Source organism: Prionailurus viverrinus, chromosome B4 (assembly GCF_022837055.1).
Source record: "Prionailurus viverrinus isolate Anna chromosome B4, UM_Priviv_1.0, whole genome shotgun sequence".
Classification (NCBI taxonomy): Eukaryota; Metazoa; Chordata; class Mammalia; order Carnivora; family Felidae; genus Prionailurus; species Prionailurus viverrinus.
The window spans coordinates 79,418,687-79,437,253 of record NC_062567.1 but is presented as its reverse complement, the minus strand read 5'-3'; the positions used below and the strand labels follow the sequence as shown (position 1 = coordinate 79,437,253).

Below are 18,567 nucleotides of genomic sequence, written 5' to 3'. Positions count from 1 at the left end.
GTTAAGCAACTGATGATCTCTGCTCAGGTCATGATCTCATGGTTTGTGGGTTTGAGCTCTGCGTCGGGCTCTGTGCTGGGATTGTCTCCCTCTCTCTGCCCCTCCCTCTCTCAAAATAAATAAATAAACTTACAAAAAAAAAAAGAGTACAGTTCTAAGTACATTCACCGTGGTATGCAACCATCATGGCCATCTATCTCCAGAACTTTTTCATCTTCCCAAACTGAAACACATTGACCCCTAACTCCCCATTCCTCCCTCCTTCCAGCCCCTGGCAACAAACTTTCTACTATCTATCTCCATGAACTTGACTCGGTGTGGGCTTTTCTTGTCCTCCCGCTACCAGCACCACACTGGCTGTTTTCCAGGGGTGTCTCTGGCCCTAATCTGGAATTCCTCTCCTGACATTCACCTCAGCTCTGCCCCTGCCCACCTGGACGTCTCCACCTCCCTCTCCTCCCTTCTCAGGCCCAGCAGGTGCTCCAGATCCTGCCCTGACACTGCTCTGGAGAAGACCACCCCATCTAACGGTTTTCTCTTGTTTCTCACCCAAGTTAACCTTTCTATACTATTTGATGCTTCTGGCCGCTGTCCCTGCTCTTGCTGTGAAGTTCTCTTTTCTCCCAACTCCCAAAAGAAAAGTGGAAGAACACAGGCCTTGGAACCCTGAGAGATCTGGGTTCAGATTCTAACACTGGTGATTATTGGTTTGGACTCTGGGCATGTCATTCCCTATCATAGAATCTCAGTATCCTATCTCTAAAACAGGACAAATCATACAGATCTCAAAGGGTTGTTCTGAGGGTCAAATGAGCTAATGTGTATAATGCCAGTACCGAGCCTGGTAGAGTGTGGGGGTCCTGCTCCACAGCTTTCTTTTCCTTTTGGCTCCTTTACTGGATACTGACCCCTCCCACATGTGCCTGAAACATAAGGGTTCCCTGAGGCTCTTTGTTTTCTTCTCTTGCTCTGGTCCTCATCCATCTATGAATTTAAATATCATTTTTTATCTCTAGTCTGACTGCTCCTCTCTTCTGAGTTTCACATCTCCAATTTCTGGATGCCCCTTGTGGGTGTCTCCTGTCTTGGGTGACCACCACCTCCTCCCCTGGTGCCCAGGTCTGGAAGCTCTGAGTTGTTTCGGACTTTTCCCACTTACTCTCCCCTTCCACAGGTAGGCAGTCACCCAGTCCTTTATTTGCCCTCTGAAATGCCACTCAGACTTCCCTCTTTTCCAGGGTTCCAGGCTCCTTTTTCTTTTTCTTTTTTTTTTAAGTAGGCTTCACCCCCACCACGGAGCCCAGTGTGGGATTTGAACTCACAACCCTGAGATCAAGATCTGAGCTGAGATCAAGAGTCGGATGCTTAGCCGACTGAGCCACACAGGCACCCTGTGTTTCCAGCCTTCATTAACTCTCCCTTGGATGGTGGCAGTGATGTCTCAAAGATCTTCTGGGCTACCTGCCATTCATTCCTCCTTATTTCAGTGTAGGACCAGCCCCAAGATGTTCAACCTCTCGAAAACTCCCCACCGCCTTTAGAACATTCCCCACTGCCTTTAGAACATTGGCGTGCCTGGGTGGCTCAGTCCGTAGAGGATGTGACTCTTGATCTTGGGGTTATGAGTCTGAGCCCCACATTGGGCATAAGGTTTACTTAAAAGAAAAAAAAAAATACCCAATATAGCCTTCTAGGCTGTCAATGGTCCTATCACCTAGACTCTCTGCTTTTTGTTGCATCTGTTTAGTGAAGTATTCCAAAGCAAATACAGCTATCACATCACTCTTAAATATTTTAGTATGCATCTTTAAAAAATAATTTTCTTATATAATCATACCATCATCATAGCTAACAAAATTATTTTTTTCATGTCTAATTCTCAGTCCATATTCAAACTCCCCCAGTTGTTCTCAAAATGTCTTTCACAGTTCATTTGTTCAAAGATTTAATCAAAGACTAAGCGTTATACTTGGTTGTTATCCATCTAAAGTTTCTCAATCTTAACTTCAGACCACTGTCCTGTCCATTTTTCACCACATCCTTCCTGAACCCTTTGAGCTAGCCAACCCCAGCCTGCCCTGGGCTTTTAAAAATATTCCTTTTTTATACTTGGCTCTTTCCTGGTCCCTGGAACTGAGAGCTTGTTTCTTTATTCTCTAAGGTCATCTCAGAGAGTACCACCCACCTTTGTGATAAGAAATCTGAAATCTCTTCTTTCTCTTTCTCCTCTGGGGCAGAGATACCACCTGCCCCTCCCTCTGAGCTTGTCCACCTACCACCAGGGGTTTCTGTCTCTGCTTATTACAGTGTGGACTTGGCTCTGTCTGTTGATCGAGGTCAGTGCCACTGTCTGCCTTCCCTTGTCCGCCCTCTCCATCTCCTGTGCATAGCACATGCCTGGCATCTAGTGGCAGCACAATAAACAGATGAATACTTTTTCCAGCATCTTCTCTCCTCTTCCGCTGCCTGCCTACTGTGGTAACTGGGGAGCAAGGTTCAGAATGGGCTTGGTGTGCCTTGCTGGAAGGTTGTGATTCTGTTAACTGGTTCTCAGCCCAGCCCAGATCTCTTTCCTTTGGCTGTTAACAGTTTCTTTCCTTCTTTGTGTACACATACTAAGACTCAGGAAGTGGTTCTTAAGTCAGGACCATAAGAACCTCGGGCGTGGGGCCCAGGCTTGGGGGAGCCTGGAGTAATGGCTGGTTCTGTCCTTGGCGGTTCACACAGCTCCTTCTGGGGTCCACTATGGCACACAATGGAGGGAGGCAGCTTGAAGCCGCCACCTCCCCTTCCAGCCCTCATCTGGCTTTGCCCCCTGGGATGTGAAGTGCTGCCTGCTGGTATGGGATGGGAGATCCATAAGATAGATGCCATGCCTGCTTTAGTGTCCTCCCCCAGGCCTCCACCCGATAAGAAGCTCATCAGGGAGTGGGGGTGGTGGGAGCACAGACCTTGTCAACCCACCCCCAGAGGGAGGAACCAGACTCTGGCGCGTCATGATTGACTGGCGTCTTCCCGTGCTCAGCCCACTACTCCGGAGCCCCAGAATATGGAGAAAGGGACTAACAGAAGGGGGACCGGAATACCCACTCTAGAATGTTGGGGGACTCCCAGGATGTGAGGCCAGGGACTTTCTGGAAGTGTTTATTCTGACCCCACCCGATCCAAGAGATCTAACAGCGCCCTCTGCCGACTCGGGGATGGGGATGGGGGCTTCAATAGAGATGGAGCCAAAGGAAGGTGGGCTCCGGGTGCAGGATGAAGCGGCCTCTTGAAGACCATTCCGTCACCTTGCCTCAGCTCGGTCGCTCGGTCCGGGCGCTCAGAGTGTAACTCCGGGCCGCTCACGCCTGCTTGGCTCGCACACGCTTCCTCCGCTTCCCTGAACCAGAGAGAATCAGGCGCCGCTCGGTCCCGCTCTCCCAGTCCGAGGTGGTATGGGGACGGGGACGCCAGAAGGGCCCCAGGCACCCCGAGGTCCTGCCCTCGGTGGCCTCTCCTCTCGGGGGTGGGCGCCGTCTTCTGGGTAGGGGCCACGTGGCCTTGGCCGGGCGGGGGGCTCGGCCCTCCCCTCGCCGGCCGGGTGACTCAGGCCGCAGCTGTTACCGCGTCACATGAGGGAGGCAGGCGGCCACTGGGCGGGGGAGGTGGCGGGGGAGGGGGCTGTGGCTGGAGGCCGGGGCGGGGCCGCGCGGCGGGCGGGGCCGCAGCCGGGGGCGCCGCTAGAGAGCCCCTGAGCCGCGGCGGAGAGGAGCGCACAGCCTCGGGGAGCCCAGGTGAGGCCTCGGGGCCCACGGCCGGCCTCGGCTCCGGGTGGGTGGTCGCTGGCAGCTCCCTCCTCCGGGGCTCGGCCCGGCCCCCCGGAGATCCGCCGTGCTCCCGGGCGCGCCCGAGGCCCTACAAACTTTGCAACTTTGAAAAGTTCCAGAGGCCCGGGCGGGGTGCGGTGGCGAGCTGGTCGCGCTTCTGTTTTGGGGGTGGTCAGGGAGCAGGGGAAGGCGGCTGGGGGTCGCGCTTGGCCGAGGGCCATTGTTTTAGGGACTGGCGGGGTGGGGAGGGGGTGCTGGGCGCCGGGGGGCTGGCGGGCCGAGGGTGGGCGTCGGGCTCCGGTCTCTGTCGGCGCCCTGGGATCTTGCCCCGGGGCCCGGGAGGCTGCGGGGCAGGTCCGGGCTTCGCGGCGGTCGCCCCCACCCCTCTCCAGCCTGGAAGAAGAGGGGCCTGGGAGACGTGGATCCGACCGCGGGTTTCCGGGTGGGAGGGGCCGGGAAAGGGGGCCGAGCAGGGAAGGCCTCGAGGGCCGGCGGGGAGCTTGCAACCGAGGTCCCCCACCTCGGCCGGTTCTGATCCCCCTGCCCTCCCCTCTGCCCTAGGCCCGGCAGCCATGGCGGTAGAAGGAGGAATGAAATGTGTCAAGTTCTTGCTCTACGTTCTTCTGCTGGCCTTCTGCGTGAGTGGGATGGGGGATGATCGGGGCGCGCTGGCAGGGTGTGGGGAGACTGGGATCCGGAGTGGTGAGGGCTGGGGGGCCACGAATGAAGGCAGCTGGAGACCAGATGTGGAAGGAGAGCCCGGGAAACGGGCCGAAGACAGCAGGGCCACCCCACCCCCTCCAGCTTTCAGGGACCTCTGAGGCTAGTTTGGACCAAGAATGGACTGCGTGGGTGCGTAGCACCCTCCCCCTCGCCCCTTCTGGCCCTTCCTGTCTGGTGACCCAACCAACCACTTGTGATACCGGGCAATGGGGCAACCAGCCAACGGCCGGCCTGATGCTATCGCCTTGGGGCTTCCCCCTCCTCCCCACCCTTCTCCCCTACCCCCTCATTCCTTTCCATTCCCTCATCCCTCTCACCGCTTCGGGGTGGGGAAGGGCTCAGCCGGCCACAATTTGCTCCTGCCCTGGGGTCCTGGCTTGAGAGACTGCTCTATGTCCAGGGAGGAGCTCACCACTCTTACCTCTTTTCCTTCTCCCTTCTCCTCCTTGGCCTTGTGGGCCTGAGGAACCTTAGTCACAGCTGAGGAGGAGGGGGTGGCCATTGGAAGATAGTGAGATGGCAATTCTGGGAGCCCTAGAGGCCCACAGGAAGCACCATTCTAGGTTAGAAATATGTGCCCTGGGGTCAAGGCTTTCTGGGAACTCCTCTTTCGGCCTTTGATCAAACTGTGGGGCAAATATGGGTCATCCCACACCATATTCTCCCAGGTGTGAGAATCTGTCTCTCTGGGATGGGGCTAAGTCTGTGTCCTGGGTGCAGCTGCTGCCCTCTGTCACGGAGGTTTGCTAGGTCGTGGGTCTGGCCTAACCCTGACCTGCCCTCCTCGCAGGCCTGTGCAGTGGGATTGATCGCCGTGGGTGTAGGGGCCCAGCTGGTCCTGAGGCAGACCATTGTCCAGGGGGCCACTCCTGGCTCCCTGTTGCCTGTGGTCATCATCGCAGTGGGTGCCTTCCTCTTCCTGGTGGCCTTCGTGGGCTGCTGTGGGGCCTGCAAGGAGAACTACTGTCTTATGGTCACGGTGAGCACAGTGTGGGGCCAGCATGGGTGTCTGGGACTGCTGGGAGGGCACTTCTACTGTGGGGGCTTAGGAGGTGGGTGAGGAAAACCTTTATGAAGGAGCTAGAGGCTGGCTGGGCCACAGCAGGCCGCTCTCACCAAGACTCCAAACCTGACCCTTGCCCATTGTGCCTGCAGTTTGCCATCTTCCTGTCTCTTATCATGCTGGTGGAGGTGGCTGTAGCCATTGCTGGCTATGTGTTTAGAGACAAGGTAAGCAGGGAAAAGGGGAGGGCCCTGCCTCAGAGGTCTGGCTGCTCTGGGACCCGTTTGCCTTAGTTTGACCTCAACAATGCTCCTTCCAATTCCCAGGTGATGTCAGAATTTAATAAGGACTTCCGGCAGCAGATGCAGAATTATCCAAAAAACAACCACACGGTTTCGATTGTGGACAGGATGCAGGAAGATGTGAGTGAGGTTTCTGGGAGCAGGGGTAGTGGGGGAAGAAGATTCTCTCTTCATATTGAAGGTGGATGTTCACGCAATAACCTTCTGCCTGGTATTTCTCCTCTCGTGCAGTTTAAATGCTGCGGGGCAGCTAACTACACAGACTGGGAGAGCATCCCTCTCATGCCCAAGGCCCGAGTCCCGGACTCCTGCTGCGTCAATGTCACACAGGGCTGTGGGATTTCTTTCAAGGTGAAGGAGATCCACGAAGAGGTAAGGGAGAAGTTGAGAGAACAGGGGACTTGGGAAACCTGGGAAATGTTTCACGAGTTGAGAGAGACCAGGGATGGAGGTGGAGAGGGTTGGGGTTTTGGGATGGGGAGGGTCGGTATCTGGGAATGCCCAGATTCCCAGAGGCAGGGTGAAAGATACAGAGCGTGCAGGAGAGACCAAAGGACCCAGGAGGTGGGTGGGAAATTTCTGATTGTGTTCTTGCCTTGTGTGGCTACTACCCTTCAGGGCTGTGTGGAGAAGATTGGGGGCTGGCTGAGGAGCAATGTGCTGGTGGTGGCTGCAGCAGCCTTGGGCATTGCCTTTGTGGAGGTGAGAGGCATCTTTTGGACTCATTCTGGGGCATCTGAGCAGTAGGGGCAGTGGGAAGAGGGGCTGAGGAGGTACTGGCCTGGAGATGAGGGCCCTGGTTGTGTTTGGGGTCTCTTGGGTGGGTCTGGGATACTTTGCCTTTCTGACTCTTCTCCACCCCTCTATCTTTGCTTTTAGGTACTGGGAATTATCTTTGCCTGCTGCCTCGTGAAGAGCATCCGAAGTGGCTATGAGGTGATGTAGGGGTCTGGTCGCTTCAGCCCCCTCATCTAAGGGAGTGGGGTAGCACACTCCAGGTTTTTCAATTAAACTGATTATTTTTTCAGACTGAAAAAAAAGTCTCAGTTTGTCTTGAAGAATGATACTTTATCCTTTCCCTCTCTTCCACCGCGTTCCTGTCCTGTGGGACCTTGTATTTGCACCTTGGGCAAGAAAGGCTAATTTTAGGGGGCGGGGGGAGGGATGTTTTGGAAAGGCAGGTTTTGCTGAAGGCGTTAGTGGGGCTAGCAGTGGAAGGGGGATCTGGAGGCTGTGGCCCATTGTCCTCCCTGTCTCCTAGCCATGTGCTGCAATGTTCATGAAGCCATCTCCTTCAAAAGTCAGGGGGTTCCCCACAAAGGTTCTGTCTGGGAGAGGCCAGCCCAGATTTACCATGGACATCTTTTCCCTGGCCTTCTGCCCACCTCTGAGGGCCCAGCAACTCCCTCCCCAACAAAGGGGACCTGGCTCCTTTCAGGCTGGTGACAAGTTGCTATGACACCTTTGTGGCCAGTATCCATCTTTCTGGACTTAGATAATAGAAGGCAACTGAAGTGGGTATTGCCTTTTTTCCCCAATGGAAACCACCCAGCCTGGCCCTGACCCCTCCTCACCACCTTCTGTCCCTCCCAAGAAAAGCAGGTAAAGGCCATTTGCACTCCCAACACTGAGCTGCAACTTGACTCCTTGTAGAAAATACATGTCCAATAGTGCCATCTGGTGGCCATTCTTCCATGTGCTTCAAAGAGCACCTAGTCACAAGCCAGTTCCCTTAGCCTCTGTCCCCCTTCCCGCTAGTTGCTAGTTGTTTTGCAGGCATTAAACAGGCCAGAGACCCTGGGCATTAAATCAGCCTAGGGGCGAGCACTTAAATGGGGTCAGTCCCCCACTGGGCAACTCCATTTCTGCCCACTTCCGGTGCTTTTTTTTTTAACAATACACATTTATTCAGTACTTATTTTGTACCAGTACCAGGCAGTACCCGGGTGGGGACTGAAACAATCTTTTGCTGGAAGGCTGGATTCAGCAGACTGCCTGGGCAGGCTTGGGAATGACCCAGGTGAGCACAGCATCCACCAGGCTGGCTGGCAAGTAGGAGGCCGGCAGCCAGAGCAGCTTGGCATCCCAGCCTGGGCTGTAACGGGTTCTGGGGTGACGAGCAGTCAGGGCATGCTCCAGGCACCTGCTCACCTTGGTCAGGTCTGGGTCACAGATCAGGCTCATGATGCGCCGCTGCATTTTAAAGTCTGCAGTCCAGGAGGTGGTTGTAATCAGTGTCCCTGTCCCACCCCAGCCTATCTCAGGCCCTGTCTTCTGGGTCCTGGAACTGGTCCCCAGCAGAGGTGAGATGGATCCTTAGTCCCCTCCCCAGTTTGGCGAGTGGGCAGGTTCCACATGGCCTGGATGTTCTTTGGCATCTCATTCTCCCTCACCTCCTCTCTGCCCACCTCCTCCCAGCAGGCTGGTGTAGGATGGGCCCTTCTGGCACTTTCATTTCCCTTCGTACGACCCTGTGTGGGCCCAGATACTCACACTTGGTGAGGAAGGCTTCCCCGTAGTGGGCCTGTGTGTCAGGAGGTAGCCGTGCCCAGCACTCCTGCAGCGTGTTCTCCAAACTCTCCAGGTTTGTCACAGGGGTTTGGAAGAAGCCAGGCTCCACAATGGAGACTCGGACACCAAAAGGAGCCACATCCCGCCTGGATGGGAGTAGACCGGAGGTTTTTGGGTTCTTGCTCTATAGGAAAGGGATCTGAGACATGGGTATGGGGGCTAAAATGGGGAAGTTATCACAGGCCAGGGACAGGGGTCCTGATGGTAAAGGAGATCCCTGCTGTCCTGGGATGGGGACAAGTGGGACAGGTATTTTTGAGGTTTCCTTTATATTCTATGATCTAGAGTGGGGGGGGGGGGTCAGTAAACTTCTTAAAGGGCCAGGCAGTAAATACTTTTGGCATCGCAGACATAAAAATTAATGATAATCATGTAGGTACTTTTTTTATTTTTACATTTTTTTTAAATGTCTGTATTTGAGGGGGAAAGGAGGGGCAGAGAGAGATGGAGACAGAATCTGAAGCAGGCTCCTGATTCTGAGCTGTCAGCAGAGAGTCTGACGTGGGGTGCAAACCCACAAGCTGTGAGATCATGACCTGAGCTGAAGTTGGATCCTTAACTGAGCCATCCAGGTGCCCTGGTACTTTAAAAGGTGTTTATTTTTGAGGGAGAGAGATAGAGTGTGAGTGGGGGAGGGGCAGAGAAGAGGGAAACAGAGGATATGAAGCAGGCTCTACTTCGATAGCACAGAGCCTGACACAGGGCTCAAACTCACGAACCTGGAGATCATGACCTGAGCTGAAGTCGGGAGCTTAACTGACAGCCACCCAGGTGCCCTCAGATAGGTACTTCTATAATCACTTACAGTGTAACCATTTAAAAATGTAAATACCATTATTAGCTTGTAGGCTACTGACCAGATTTGGCGTAAGAACCAGTTTACCAACTCCTGAGCTAGAAGAACCCCTTTCCCTAGGTCCCAGAACACAGCATGGAATCTTGAGTGCTGGACATGAAGGGAGTAGATTGGTGTTTGCTGCGGAGACTGCAGGGATACATCCAACTCCCTTGACATGGATGCAGAAATCCAAGTATAAAGTCTGTGTTCCATGATGCTGAGTGGAAAATGAAAAGACCCAAGGATAGGGAACGCCTGCGTGGCTCAGTCGCTTATGTGGTAGATTCTTCATTTCGGCTCAGGTCATGATCTCAGTCGGGAGATCGAGCCCTGCCTGCATCGAAAGCTCTGTGCTGGGCATGGAGTCTGCTTAAGATTCTCCCTCTCTCTTTGCCCCTTTTCCACTTGTGCACGCACATGCGTGCTCTCTCTTAAAAAAAACACCCCCCCCCCCCCCCGCAAAGGTATATAATTTAAATTCATTGCTGAGTGAAGGTGATGAAGGCAGACTTCCTACAGAAGATAGGCTGGCTGGGGGGGTACTTGTACTGATCAGAATTCAGGCTCTGGTCTCATGTGGTACTTGTCAAGTCTCCTTTGTGCTCTCAAGGGACTTTGGACATTACTGCTTAAAGATGAGGGATGGGAGAATGTAATGACCAGGCAAGCAGACTTGGGGGCAAGTCCCCGCATTTCTACTAACTAGTTGTGTGGTCTTGGGTAATAACTTGGGTAAGTTATATTACCCTGAGGATATCAATACCTAATCCCTTATAAGGTTGCTGGAAGAAATGAGAAAGTGTTCCACAAAGGTACTAGCTCATCACAAGTAACAGTTATTAATAACAATACTAATAATGACAGCAGGCTTCTTGGGGCATTTTCTACATGCCAGTCTCTGTTGGGGCCTTCCATGTACCTCATTCCACTCACAACACCCATGAGGCAGGTCTTCTCATTTTGATTTAACAGGTAGGGAATAAACTGGGGGAAAAGAGAGTAACCTATCAAGGTCACAAAGCACCCATGAGAGATGGCTGGCGTCTGAAGCCACAAAGCTAAGCCCTCAGCTGTCTCCTCTTCAGTATCGCACTCTGCAGTGTTTTAGTCATCTATGCCGGGCAGCCCAGGGCTCTGCACCCCTTACCTCAGGCTGTCAGAGAAGGCCTCCAGGCCAAACTTGGAGACACAGTAGCCCCCACCATTGGCTGCCAGGCGACCCAGAACACTGGTGATGTTGACCACCCGGCCCCTGGCCTGCTGGAGCAGGGGGAGCAGGGCAAGGGTGACCCCAATGGGACCCAGCGTATTCACACTCAGCACCCGATGGAAATCATCTCGTGTGAGCCACGGCGTGGGCCCAATGATACCAGCCACACCAGCATTATTCACCAGACCAAAAAGCCCTGTGGAGAGATGAAACAGATCCCGTTGGGTAGGTAAGGCGTTCCAACACTCTCCTGATCACTCCTCCTTCCCCACACAGTTTTTCTTGCTTCCCGCCGCCCGTGACTGAGCACCCTGCACCACGAGCCCTATGGCCCCACTGCTACTCACCTGCTTCACCAACATGTGTTTCCACCCACTTGGCTGCCCGCTGGACACTCTGGGGCTCAGTGACATCAAGCAGGGTGGTGTGGAGGCGAGAGGAGGCCACGCGCTGTAGGTCCTCTGCCCCTGAGGGGGTCAGGCAGCTGGCCAGGACTCGGAAGCCTCTCTGGTCCAGTCTCAGTGCCAGAAGCCGCCCGAAGCCTGAGTCACAGCCGGTGATGAAGATGAAAGCATCGCTGGCGGGCAGGCTCTGTCGGTCCCTGAACAACCACAGCGCTGCCCAGACCAAGACTCCCAGCAGCAGAGGCAGCCACATGGCCAGAGCCCAAGTGACCTGCAGGTGGCAGCCGAGACTGGGCAGGAAAACTTGTCTAGTTTACTCTGGCTCTTAAACCCTTGCCCCTAATATCCTCCCCTCCCTCACTGGAAGTCTGGTCTGAGCATATTGAGAAATTATCTGCTGGGTGGGTAATTAGCAAACTGTGGCTCATCTAAGCAAAGCAAAGATTGAGGCAGACCCTATATTTGTTGCTAACTTAACTAAAATCAGATTAGCGGGGTCCTGTGTGCAGGCCTGCTGCACGGGAGCAGAGGGATCTGGTTCGCAGTCACCTCTCCCGCTAAGCTAGGGACATCTAAATTCTCTAAATGTAAACTGGGCCTTATTTTTTGAAACACATGGGCAAAGAGCCCCACATTTTAGTCCTGGTGGCCCTAAACTTACTGTGGGATGCTGAGTATCTCACCTGTTTTCTATTTTACCAGTGGGGCCAACACCCACCGTGATCCACCTGGGAATTGTGGAAGGTCAGAGGGGATAATGTGTGAGGAAACACATGAAAAGCTTTGACTTATCAATACATGCAACACCTGGATACTCCTCTCATAGCACCCAGCTCCCAGGGCCCTGCTTACCTCCTCTGGGGAAAGCTAGCAGGTAGGTGCCCCAAATCCTTCTTTTCCTTTGTTCGAGAGGCTTTGCTCCCAGTCTTCCCAGGTTTCCACACTAGCTACAGCTAATGCCAATGTCTGCAGTGGGCGGACTGGGTGTCAGGGTATTAAGTGGATGTGGGTGAGGGGAGGGGCTGGGAGGAGGAGCCAGGGAAGCTGGAGCCTGGCAATTGAAGCCAAGGCTTGGCACAGGCCAGGTGTGCCCCGGCCCCCTTCTTGGCTGGCTTTACCAGCTGGGGGTACCTGACCACCTGTGTCATGGGCTCCCAGGAAGAGGGCTATGTCAAGGATGGCAGCTACCCCTCTCTGTTGGTGACCTTGGACCTGACACTCCTCCTCCTTCCAAGCCCTGAAGTGCCCCCATGACCAAGAATTAATCTCCAACCTGGTCCGGACTCATGACACCGCTTAGCACCAGGCTGGGAGAGGCCACGAGCACGTGGAGAGGCAGAGAGCCAGAGCCAGCACCAGGCCTGCTCCCTGTCCTATTTCTCCTCTGCAAGAAACTGAAGTCCTGTGTTAGGAAGCTTGGGGCAGGGCACCCAGACCTTCTCTGGGGAGGTGCGGGAAACTTCTACCCTCTAGGTACCCAACATACACCTGCACCAGGCCCAAAGAGGAAAAGAGGGGTGAGACAGTAAGAGGAAGCTAGTTCCACCCTCTAGCCAAAGGGTACCTGTAGCTTAGGGAGACAGTCTTTGAATCTTCCACTCCTACCCACCATGCTGGGCTAGTAACTCTTTGAAACATACCACAGAGAAACGGAGGCTTGTGTTTTATTCTTGTCTCCTGCCCCACCCTGGGGGAGATAGGAGGGGCGGGGCAGAGGAAAGGGAAGAGGGGCTAGGAGGGGGCAGACTGCAGCTGCCCTTTGTACACGTATTCCAGTGCGGTGGCAATAGTTCGCATGTCCAGCTCGATGCTCCGAGCCCAGTTCTCCACATCCCCGATTTCCTGGGAAGGGGAGGAGGTGGGAGGTGGGGAATCAGGGTGGGTAGAATGTAGCTCTTAGGAGACAGACAGGGGCACTTTCTGTCCATCCCCTAGAAAGGGCTTTGCTTGGACCCACCAGCTATTTTCATCTCTCTAGCTTTTCTGACACTGGGGCCATACATGGCATTTCTGGGACCAGCCCCACTTCTTTTTTTAACATGAGACCTAAGGTGACCCGACTGGAGGCATTTAATGGGGGCCCAGGATGGGGCCAGTGATGTAGGGAGTGTGGCCCACCTTGAGTGCCTGATTGAAGTTCTCCACCATCCCGATCCACTGGCCTGTTTGCTTGGCAAACTGGGCAGCCTGGACCTGTAGGGTCTTCACCTCATGATCCAGCTTTCTCTGGTTCATGTAGGCCTGGGCCACACTAGAGGTTGGAAGAGAGACGAGATCAACTCACCCGGCTGGTGGGGAGTGGTCTCTAGGACTAATATTCCACTGCAAGAGCCGGAGGTCAGCCAGGAGTCAGGCTGGGGAAAACCTCATGATTTTGGCCATTCTTGGATGTGATGCAAATGACTACTGTACATGCAAATGAACCAGCTTCTTCCTCCCACTCCCAGGATTCCCAGGAAAGCCTAGCTGGGAGCTGACTAGAAACTTACCATCTTCTACCCCCCCAAAGGAATTCCTGAAGCTGGGTGGGAGAAGGGAGGATTCCCTGAGGAAGAAGCTGAGAGGGTAAAGGGGGTGCAGAGAAGCTGGGAAAATCCAGCAGCAGGGACACATCTGGCAGTGATTGGAAGCCCAAGGGTCTGTGCAAGAAGTTGGGAAGGGAAACTGGGCCCCTCCCTGACTCTGGGATGGGATGGGAGAGCGGCTCCCCTCCCCAGGAACTCAGGGTCAAGAGAAGATATCCCAGAGGCTGCCTCTTGGCTCTCAAGTCTCTCTCCCAACCCTTCTCTTTTCGCCCACACAGATGAACGAACACACACACATAATCTCTCTCTCTCCCTTCCTTCTTTCTGCTCTAGGCAGTAGTTTTTCTTTTCTCCTCAACCAAGGTTGGCTGTACTTACCATTAATACCATGAGGTTGGTACCTCCAACTCTCTGCCCTGTTCCCCCTTCCCCCAATCTCACAATAACTGTTCTCTCTTACTGGCTAGGGAGTCTTTTCACTCACCATCCCAAAGCTCTAGGTCAGCTGGGAGACTCCGCATCCGGTATCCACCCCCCACTGGAATCTGTGGGGGCTGGAGGGGGCAACGGGTTGGGGTGGGTGGAAAGAGTGGGAAGGACACCTGACAGGGGCTGAGATAGACTGAGCCTTTGTTTTCCTTTCCAGGGAATGAGAGGACCCGTGGGCAGAACACAAAACCCTTTCTAATCTGGCTTTGGCTTAGCTGTCCTTTAAGCTGAAAGAGGGGTGGCCCCTAGCAAAGGAAGAGCATAGGGAGAAGCCTGGGCCAGTCTCACAGCAGAGCCCGAGAGGCGCCAATGTGGGAGGAAGGAAAGGGGGCAGACCCTGTCCTTTTTCTTTGGGAGACAGCTTGGCCATAGTAGGGGGTAGTGTAGGAGCTGAAACAGTAATAGCGGGCTCCCAATGCTTCAAGAGATTCCCCTGGGAGTTCCTAAAATGCCAGTTTTTCCTATTGACCTCCTACTTTCACACTGAGTGAAGGGAGAGGTCTGGAGGGGAGAGATCAGAGGCCCCAACCACTGCCTTCTTGTCCCTTAATCTTCCCCAGAGATGAGTAATGAAGATGACAGTCCCTGCATGGCTCACTTGGGTGACTCAGTCTCTGGATTCACAGCCAAGCTATTCTACTTGCCCTGCCATGGGAGACATCATACTGCCCCTTTTCTTCCGACAGATAGCCTATCACATCATCGTCGCAGCACTCTTCTGGGTCACTCAGGGTCAAGAGACAATATTCTTTGCTCCTTCCCAAGTTTTTGGTTGTTACTGGCATTCTCATATAGGGCTGGCACAGGGGGTGGTCTCTGGAGACCGGGAAGGAAGGGAAGAGACAGCCTGGCTCTGCTACAGCTCCTGGCATAGGTCCTGCCCTCACCCTCACTGGCTGTGCCACCTCTTTCCTGCCAGCTGCTCCCCAGGCCTGCCAGAGGGTGGGAGGTAGAGGAGAGGGTGGCAAGTTGTGGTAAAGGAGGGTGCTCTCCCTTCTGCTGAAGCGACAGCTGGACTTGGAGGAGTGAAGGGAAGTGGGCAGATGGCATCAAGTTGTGAGCACCAGGGAAGTTATTAGGGGGAGGGGGAAATCTGGCTCCTCTTCAACCACTGCTGCTGCTCCTCCTTGTGCAACGTTAGGGGTCAGAGCTGACTCAAGCCTTTCTCTATAAAGTTAAGCTGGGTGACAGGAATGGAGGGAATGAAATGGAACATCTCATCCCCTCAACAGCAATCTGAGGGCTAGACGTTGCCAGTGCCTAAATTTGGGGGGCGGGGGGTGCTGGTGGTTGATGGGAAGAGGTTCATACCCCACATTGAGGTGATCCACCAAAGCTTCTGTCAGGCAGGTCGCTGCAGTGATAGCCTCTCGCCTCCTCTTCTCTGGGGGTGGGGGGAAAAGGGATTGGAGTGGAGACTTGGTTTTTTGAAGCGTGGTGCTGAAGGTTCACCACCCATTAATTACTATTCCGCTAGTTGCGGGAACATCTCAGCTAATCTCACAGCGCCAGAGCTGAAAAGGACCTCGCAAAACATGAAGCCTTTTCATTTTATTTCATTATTAAAAAAAAAAAATATTAGAAAACTTATTTTCTAGGCCTTTTCATTTTAGAGGTGAGTTAACTGGTACCCTGGGAGGGGAAGCGACTCACCCGGGAACGCTAACGAGTCAGTGGCAGCGCCCAGGACTCCAGACCCTCGGGCACTATTTTCCCACAGTCTTGGCTTGAGGATTGGTAACTCCCGGATTCCCTGGCCAGATTCAGGAAACAAGGGCCCCACCCCTATTTCGGTGGTTTCAGGCCTCTAAGAGTCCCGGCTCGGTCGGGTCCTAGCACCCCCCTGCCTTCAGGAGCTTCCCTTGCCACTTTCAGGACGCGAGGCTCCCTGGGCCAATCGGCACCGCGTTACACGCGCAGGGGCGGGACCAGGATGCGGGAAGACAGAGCGTGGGGGGCGTGGCCCAGAGGAGGCCGCAGTGTTGCCGAGGGGCCAGAGCCCGTTGGCAAGGGAACCGAATTTCCAAAAAAGCGCCCCCACCCCCTCCCCGACGCCCATGCCCACTAGCCCGCGCCCTTCCCTGGATCTGGGCCGTTACTCGAGGTCCAGGCTCCGGCTGAGGCTAGGCCGCGGCGGGAGAGGAAACGGCGGACAGGGACGTTCTGCTCACCCTGCAGCTCCTTGCGTTCGTTCTGCTTGGCTTGGTGTTCTTTCAGCAGGCGAGATAGCATGATCGTGGCGCGCTGGGGGCTGGGCGCGCCCGGCCGTCTCCAACTGCTGGAGCTGGAACTGGTGCCTCGGCTCGCGAGGGGCCCGGGTCACGTGACCGCAGTGTCACGTGAGCCCTGGACCGCCCCCTTTTGAGACCTAGGGTAGAGGACATAGAAGATCTTGGCTGGGAACGGAGGGACTTGTAGAGGGTTGGGGGTAAGCGAGCTTTTGTCTTTATTGGGGGCTCCCTTTTTGGTCAGTGTTGGAAGAAATTTTCTCCAGTACCCATATTACAGAGCTCGTTTTGGACATCTTTGGATCTCAAGGCTCCCGGGAGGGTTGGTACTGCCAGGATATCCATCCTTGTTCCGTATTGGGGGAGCAGAGGCTCCCTGGACTCATTGAAATTCTTTTCCTTTCCTCGCCTTTCCCTTCTGGCAGCTCTGGCCGGTTCTCAGTTGATTCTCAGCACTCTCCCTCTGGGAGGGAAAGCATTCCTCTCGTTTCCAGCCCTTTCTCTTCTCAGTACTCTGCCAAGGTTCTTCAGCTCTGGGTGATCATTGTAGAGAAGAAGCATTTTCGGCATTTCAAGCGGCCTCCTAGGGAGCTTTGCTAATTTGGTTGACCATGTGTGGTGAAAGTATAATCCCATCTCTGTCCTTTTGTGGTCAGGGAATGCGAACCCTTTCAGTCTGACCAGAAGAAAAAGTGCTGCTGTCACAGTAAAAGGTAAATCATATAACACCTCTCTGAATTAAAGAGAAATGCTTCCGGGATTAACTCCAACAAGAAAAAACTGTAAACATTATCAACATATTCTTGCTATTGCCATAATCTCTCTTGGCGCACCATGCACTAACATGCTGGGTGATTCTGGGCAAGTTGCTTATGCACTCTGGATTTTGATTTTCCCCCTAGTAAAATAAGGGGATTGGATTAAATCAGCAGCTCTCAACCCTGGCTAAACATTAGGTCCACCTGGGGAAGTTTGCAAAAATGCCTTGGCCTTAGGTAAATTAACTTAGATCTGTAAGGAGTGGACCCCAAGTACAAATATTTTTTACTTTTTTATTAAAAAGATTTTTTAGGGGCGCCTGGGTGGCTCAGTCGGTGAAGCATCCGACTTCAGCTCAGGTCATGGTCTCATGGTCTGTGAGTTCAAGCCCCGTGTCGGGCTCTGCGCTGACAGCTCAGAGCCTGGAGCCTGCTTCAGATTCTGTGTCTCCCTCTCTCTCTGCCCCTCCCCCGCTCATGCTCTGTCTCTCTCTCTGCCTCAAAAATAGACATTTCAAAAACTTAAAAAATTTTTTTTTAATGTTTATTTATTTTTGAGACAGAGGGAGACAGAGCGCTAGCGGGGGAGGGGCAGAGAGAGAGGGAGACACAGAATCTGAAGCAGGCTCCAGGCTCTGAGCTGTCAGCGCAGAGCCTGACCAGGGGCTCGAATTTGTCAACCATGAGATCATGGCCTGAGCCGAAGTCAGACACTCAACAGACTGAGTCACCCAGGTGCCCCAGTACAAGTATTTTTTAAAAAGTTATTTAATTCTAGTATGCATCTGACATTGAGAATCGTTGGACTAAACCATATCTAAGGCTGTTTCCAACTTTGGCAGTCTCATTTTGTGATCCAGTTACATACTAGAAAATTAGCCTTGCTATATCTACTTGCAGGGGAAGAGAAATAGGCACTGATTTATTTATTTATTTAAAAAAATTGTTAATGTTTATTTATTTTTGAGAGAGACAGAGACAATGCAAGTGGGTTAGGGGCAGAAAGAGAGGGAGACACAGAATCCCAAGCAGGCTCCAGGCTCTGAGCTGTCAGCACAGAGCCTGACGCGGGGCTCGAACTCACGAGCTGTGAGTTCATGACTTGAGCTCAACCAACTGAGCCACCCAGGCACCCCGATAGGTGCTGATTTAGAATAAAACATTCTTCTTGAGTTTTCTGAGAAAGAGTTGAGGATCACTGATTGATTGAGTCATTCAGCTATTTGGAGAGTAGCATATTAAGTCCTGGGAGGTGTGCAACCTTGAAAGTGTTAGTGAATGAAATAGTTAAGTGGTAGCATAAAGCAGGACATTAAATGCCCCCAACATAAAAACTCTGAATAAAAATGTTAGACTGTGGGGGCACCTGGGTGACTCAGTCGGTTAGGTGTTCGACTTTGGCTCAGGTCATGATCTCATGGTTTGTGAGTTTGAGCCCTGTGTCAGGCTCTGTGCTGACAGCTCAGAGCCTGGAGCCTGCCTCGGATTCTGTCTGTTCTCTCTCTGTCTCTGTCTGTCTCTGTCTCTGTCTCTCTCTGTCTCTCTCTCTCTCGGCCTCTCCCCCACTCATGCTCTGTCACTATCTCTCTCTCAAAGGTAAATAAACATTAAAAAAATTTTTTTAAATGTTGGAATGTGTATGTCTGTGTCTATGCTTGTATGTGTCCTATCATTTACTTTTCCAACATTTCCTGAGTACTTCTCATG

General features: G+C 53.4%; 3 protein-coding genes across 3 annotated transcripts; 1 reads left to right on the top strand and 2 right to left on the bottom strand.

Annotated features, from left to right (window-relative positions):
* Window positions 1–3,685: 3,685 nt before the first annotated feature.
* CD63 (CD63 molecule) lies at window positions 3,686–6,877 on the top strand. The gene is made up of 8 exons (XM_047868657.1): window positions 3,686–3,776; window positions 4,371–4,447; window positions 5,323–5,511; window positions 5,688–5,762; window positions 5,862–5,957; window positions 6,069–6,209; window positions 6,456–6,539; window positions 6,717–6,877. Exons 2-8 carry the CDS (start codon window positions 4,382–4,384, stop codon window positions 6,780–6,782), a joined length of 717 nt encoding a protein of 238 aa, XP_047724613.1. The 5' UTR covers window positions 3,686–3,776; window positions 4,371–4,381; the 3' UTR covers window positions 6,783–6,877.
* Window positions 6,878–7,720: 843 nt separating this feature from the next.
* On the bottom strand, window positions 7,721–12,368 carry RDH5 (retinol dehydrogenase 5). Its single transcript, XM_047866536.1, has 4 exons — window positions 10,804–12,368; window positions 10,394–10,652; window positions 8,331–8,494; window positions 7,721–8,044 (listed from the first exon to the last, which is right to left on the bottom strand). Exons 1-4 carry the CDS (start codon window positions 11,111–11,113, stop codon window positions 7,821–7,823), a joined length of 957 nt encoding a protein of 318 aa, XP_047722492.1. The 5' UTR covers window positions 11,114–12,368; the 3' UTR covers window positions 7,721–7,820.
* Window positions 12,369–12,508: 140 nt separating this feature from the next.
* BLOC1S1 (biogenesis of lysosomal organelles complex 1 subunit 1) lies at window positions 12,509–16,209 on the bottom strand. Its single transcript, XM_047866538.1, has 4 exons — window positions 16,046–16,209; window positions 15,186–15,258; window positions 12,979–13,111; window positions 12,509–12,702 (listed from the first exon to the last, which is right to left on the bottom strand). Exons 1-4 carry the CDS (start codon window positions 16,104–16,106, stop codon window positions 12,592–12,594), a joined length of 378 nt encoding a protein of 125 aa, XP_047722494.1. The 5' UTR covers window positions 16,107–16,209; the 3' UTR covers window positions 12,509–12,591.
* Between the last annotated feature and the right edge of the window lie 2,358 nt (window positions 16,210–18,567).

Excerpts from the sequence above, each read along its gene's own strand:
- CD63 (XM_047868657.1), top strand. The coding sequence starts at position 4,382 with ATGGCGGTAGAAGGAGGAATGAAATGTGTCAAGTTCTTGCTCTACGTT. Across the intron at positions 5,763-5,861 it reads GCTATGTGTTTAGAGACAAG|GTGATGTCAGAATTTAATAA; the intron begins GTAAGCAGGGAA and ends TCCAATTCCCAG. Across the intron at positions 5,958-6,068 it reads TGGACAGGATGCAGGAAGAT|TTTAAATGCTGCGGGGCAGC; the intron begins GTGAGTGAGGTT and ends CCTCTCGTGCAG.
- RDH5 (XM_047866536.1), bottom strand. The coding sequence starts at position 11,113 with ATGTGGCTGCCTCTGCTGCTGGGAGTCTTGGTCTGGGCAGCGCTGTGG. Across the intron at positions 8,495-10,393 it reads GCCTTCTCTGACAGCCTGAG|GCGGGATGTGGCTCCTTTTG; the intron begins GTAAGGGGTGCA and ends ACTCCCATCCAG. Across the intron at positions 8,045-8,330 it reads GGAAGCCTTCCTCACCAAGT|ACTTTAAAATGCAGCGGCGC; the intron begins GTGAGTATCTGG and ends CCTGGACTGCAG.
- BLOC1S1 (XM_047866538.1), bottom strand. The coding sequence starts at position 16,106 with ATGCTATCTCGCCTGCTGAAAGAACACCAAGCCAAGCAGAACGAACGC. Across the intron at positions 15,259-16,045 it reads CGAACGCAAGGAGCTGCAGG|AGAAGAGGAGGCGAGAGGCT; the intron begins GTGAGCAGAACG and ends CCCCACCCCCAG. Across the intron at positions 12,703-12,978 it reads ACTTCAATCAGGCACTCAAG|GAAATCGGGGATGTGGAGAA; the intron begins GTGGGCCACACT and ends TCCCCTTCCCAG.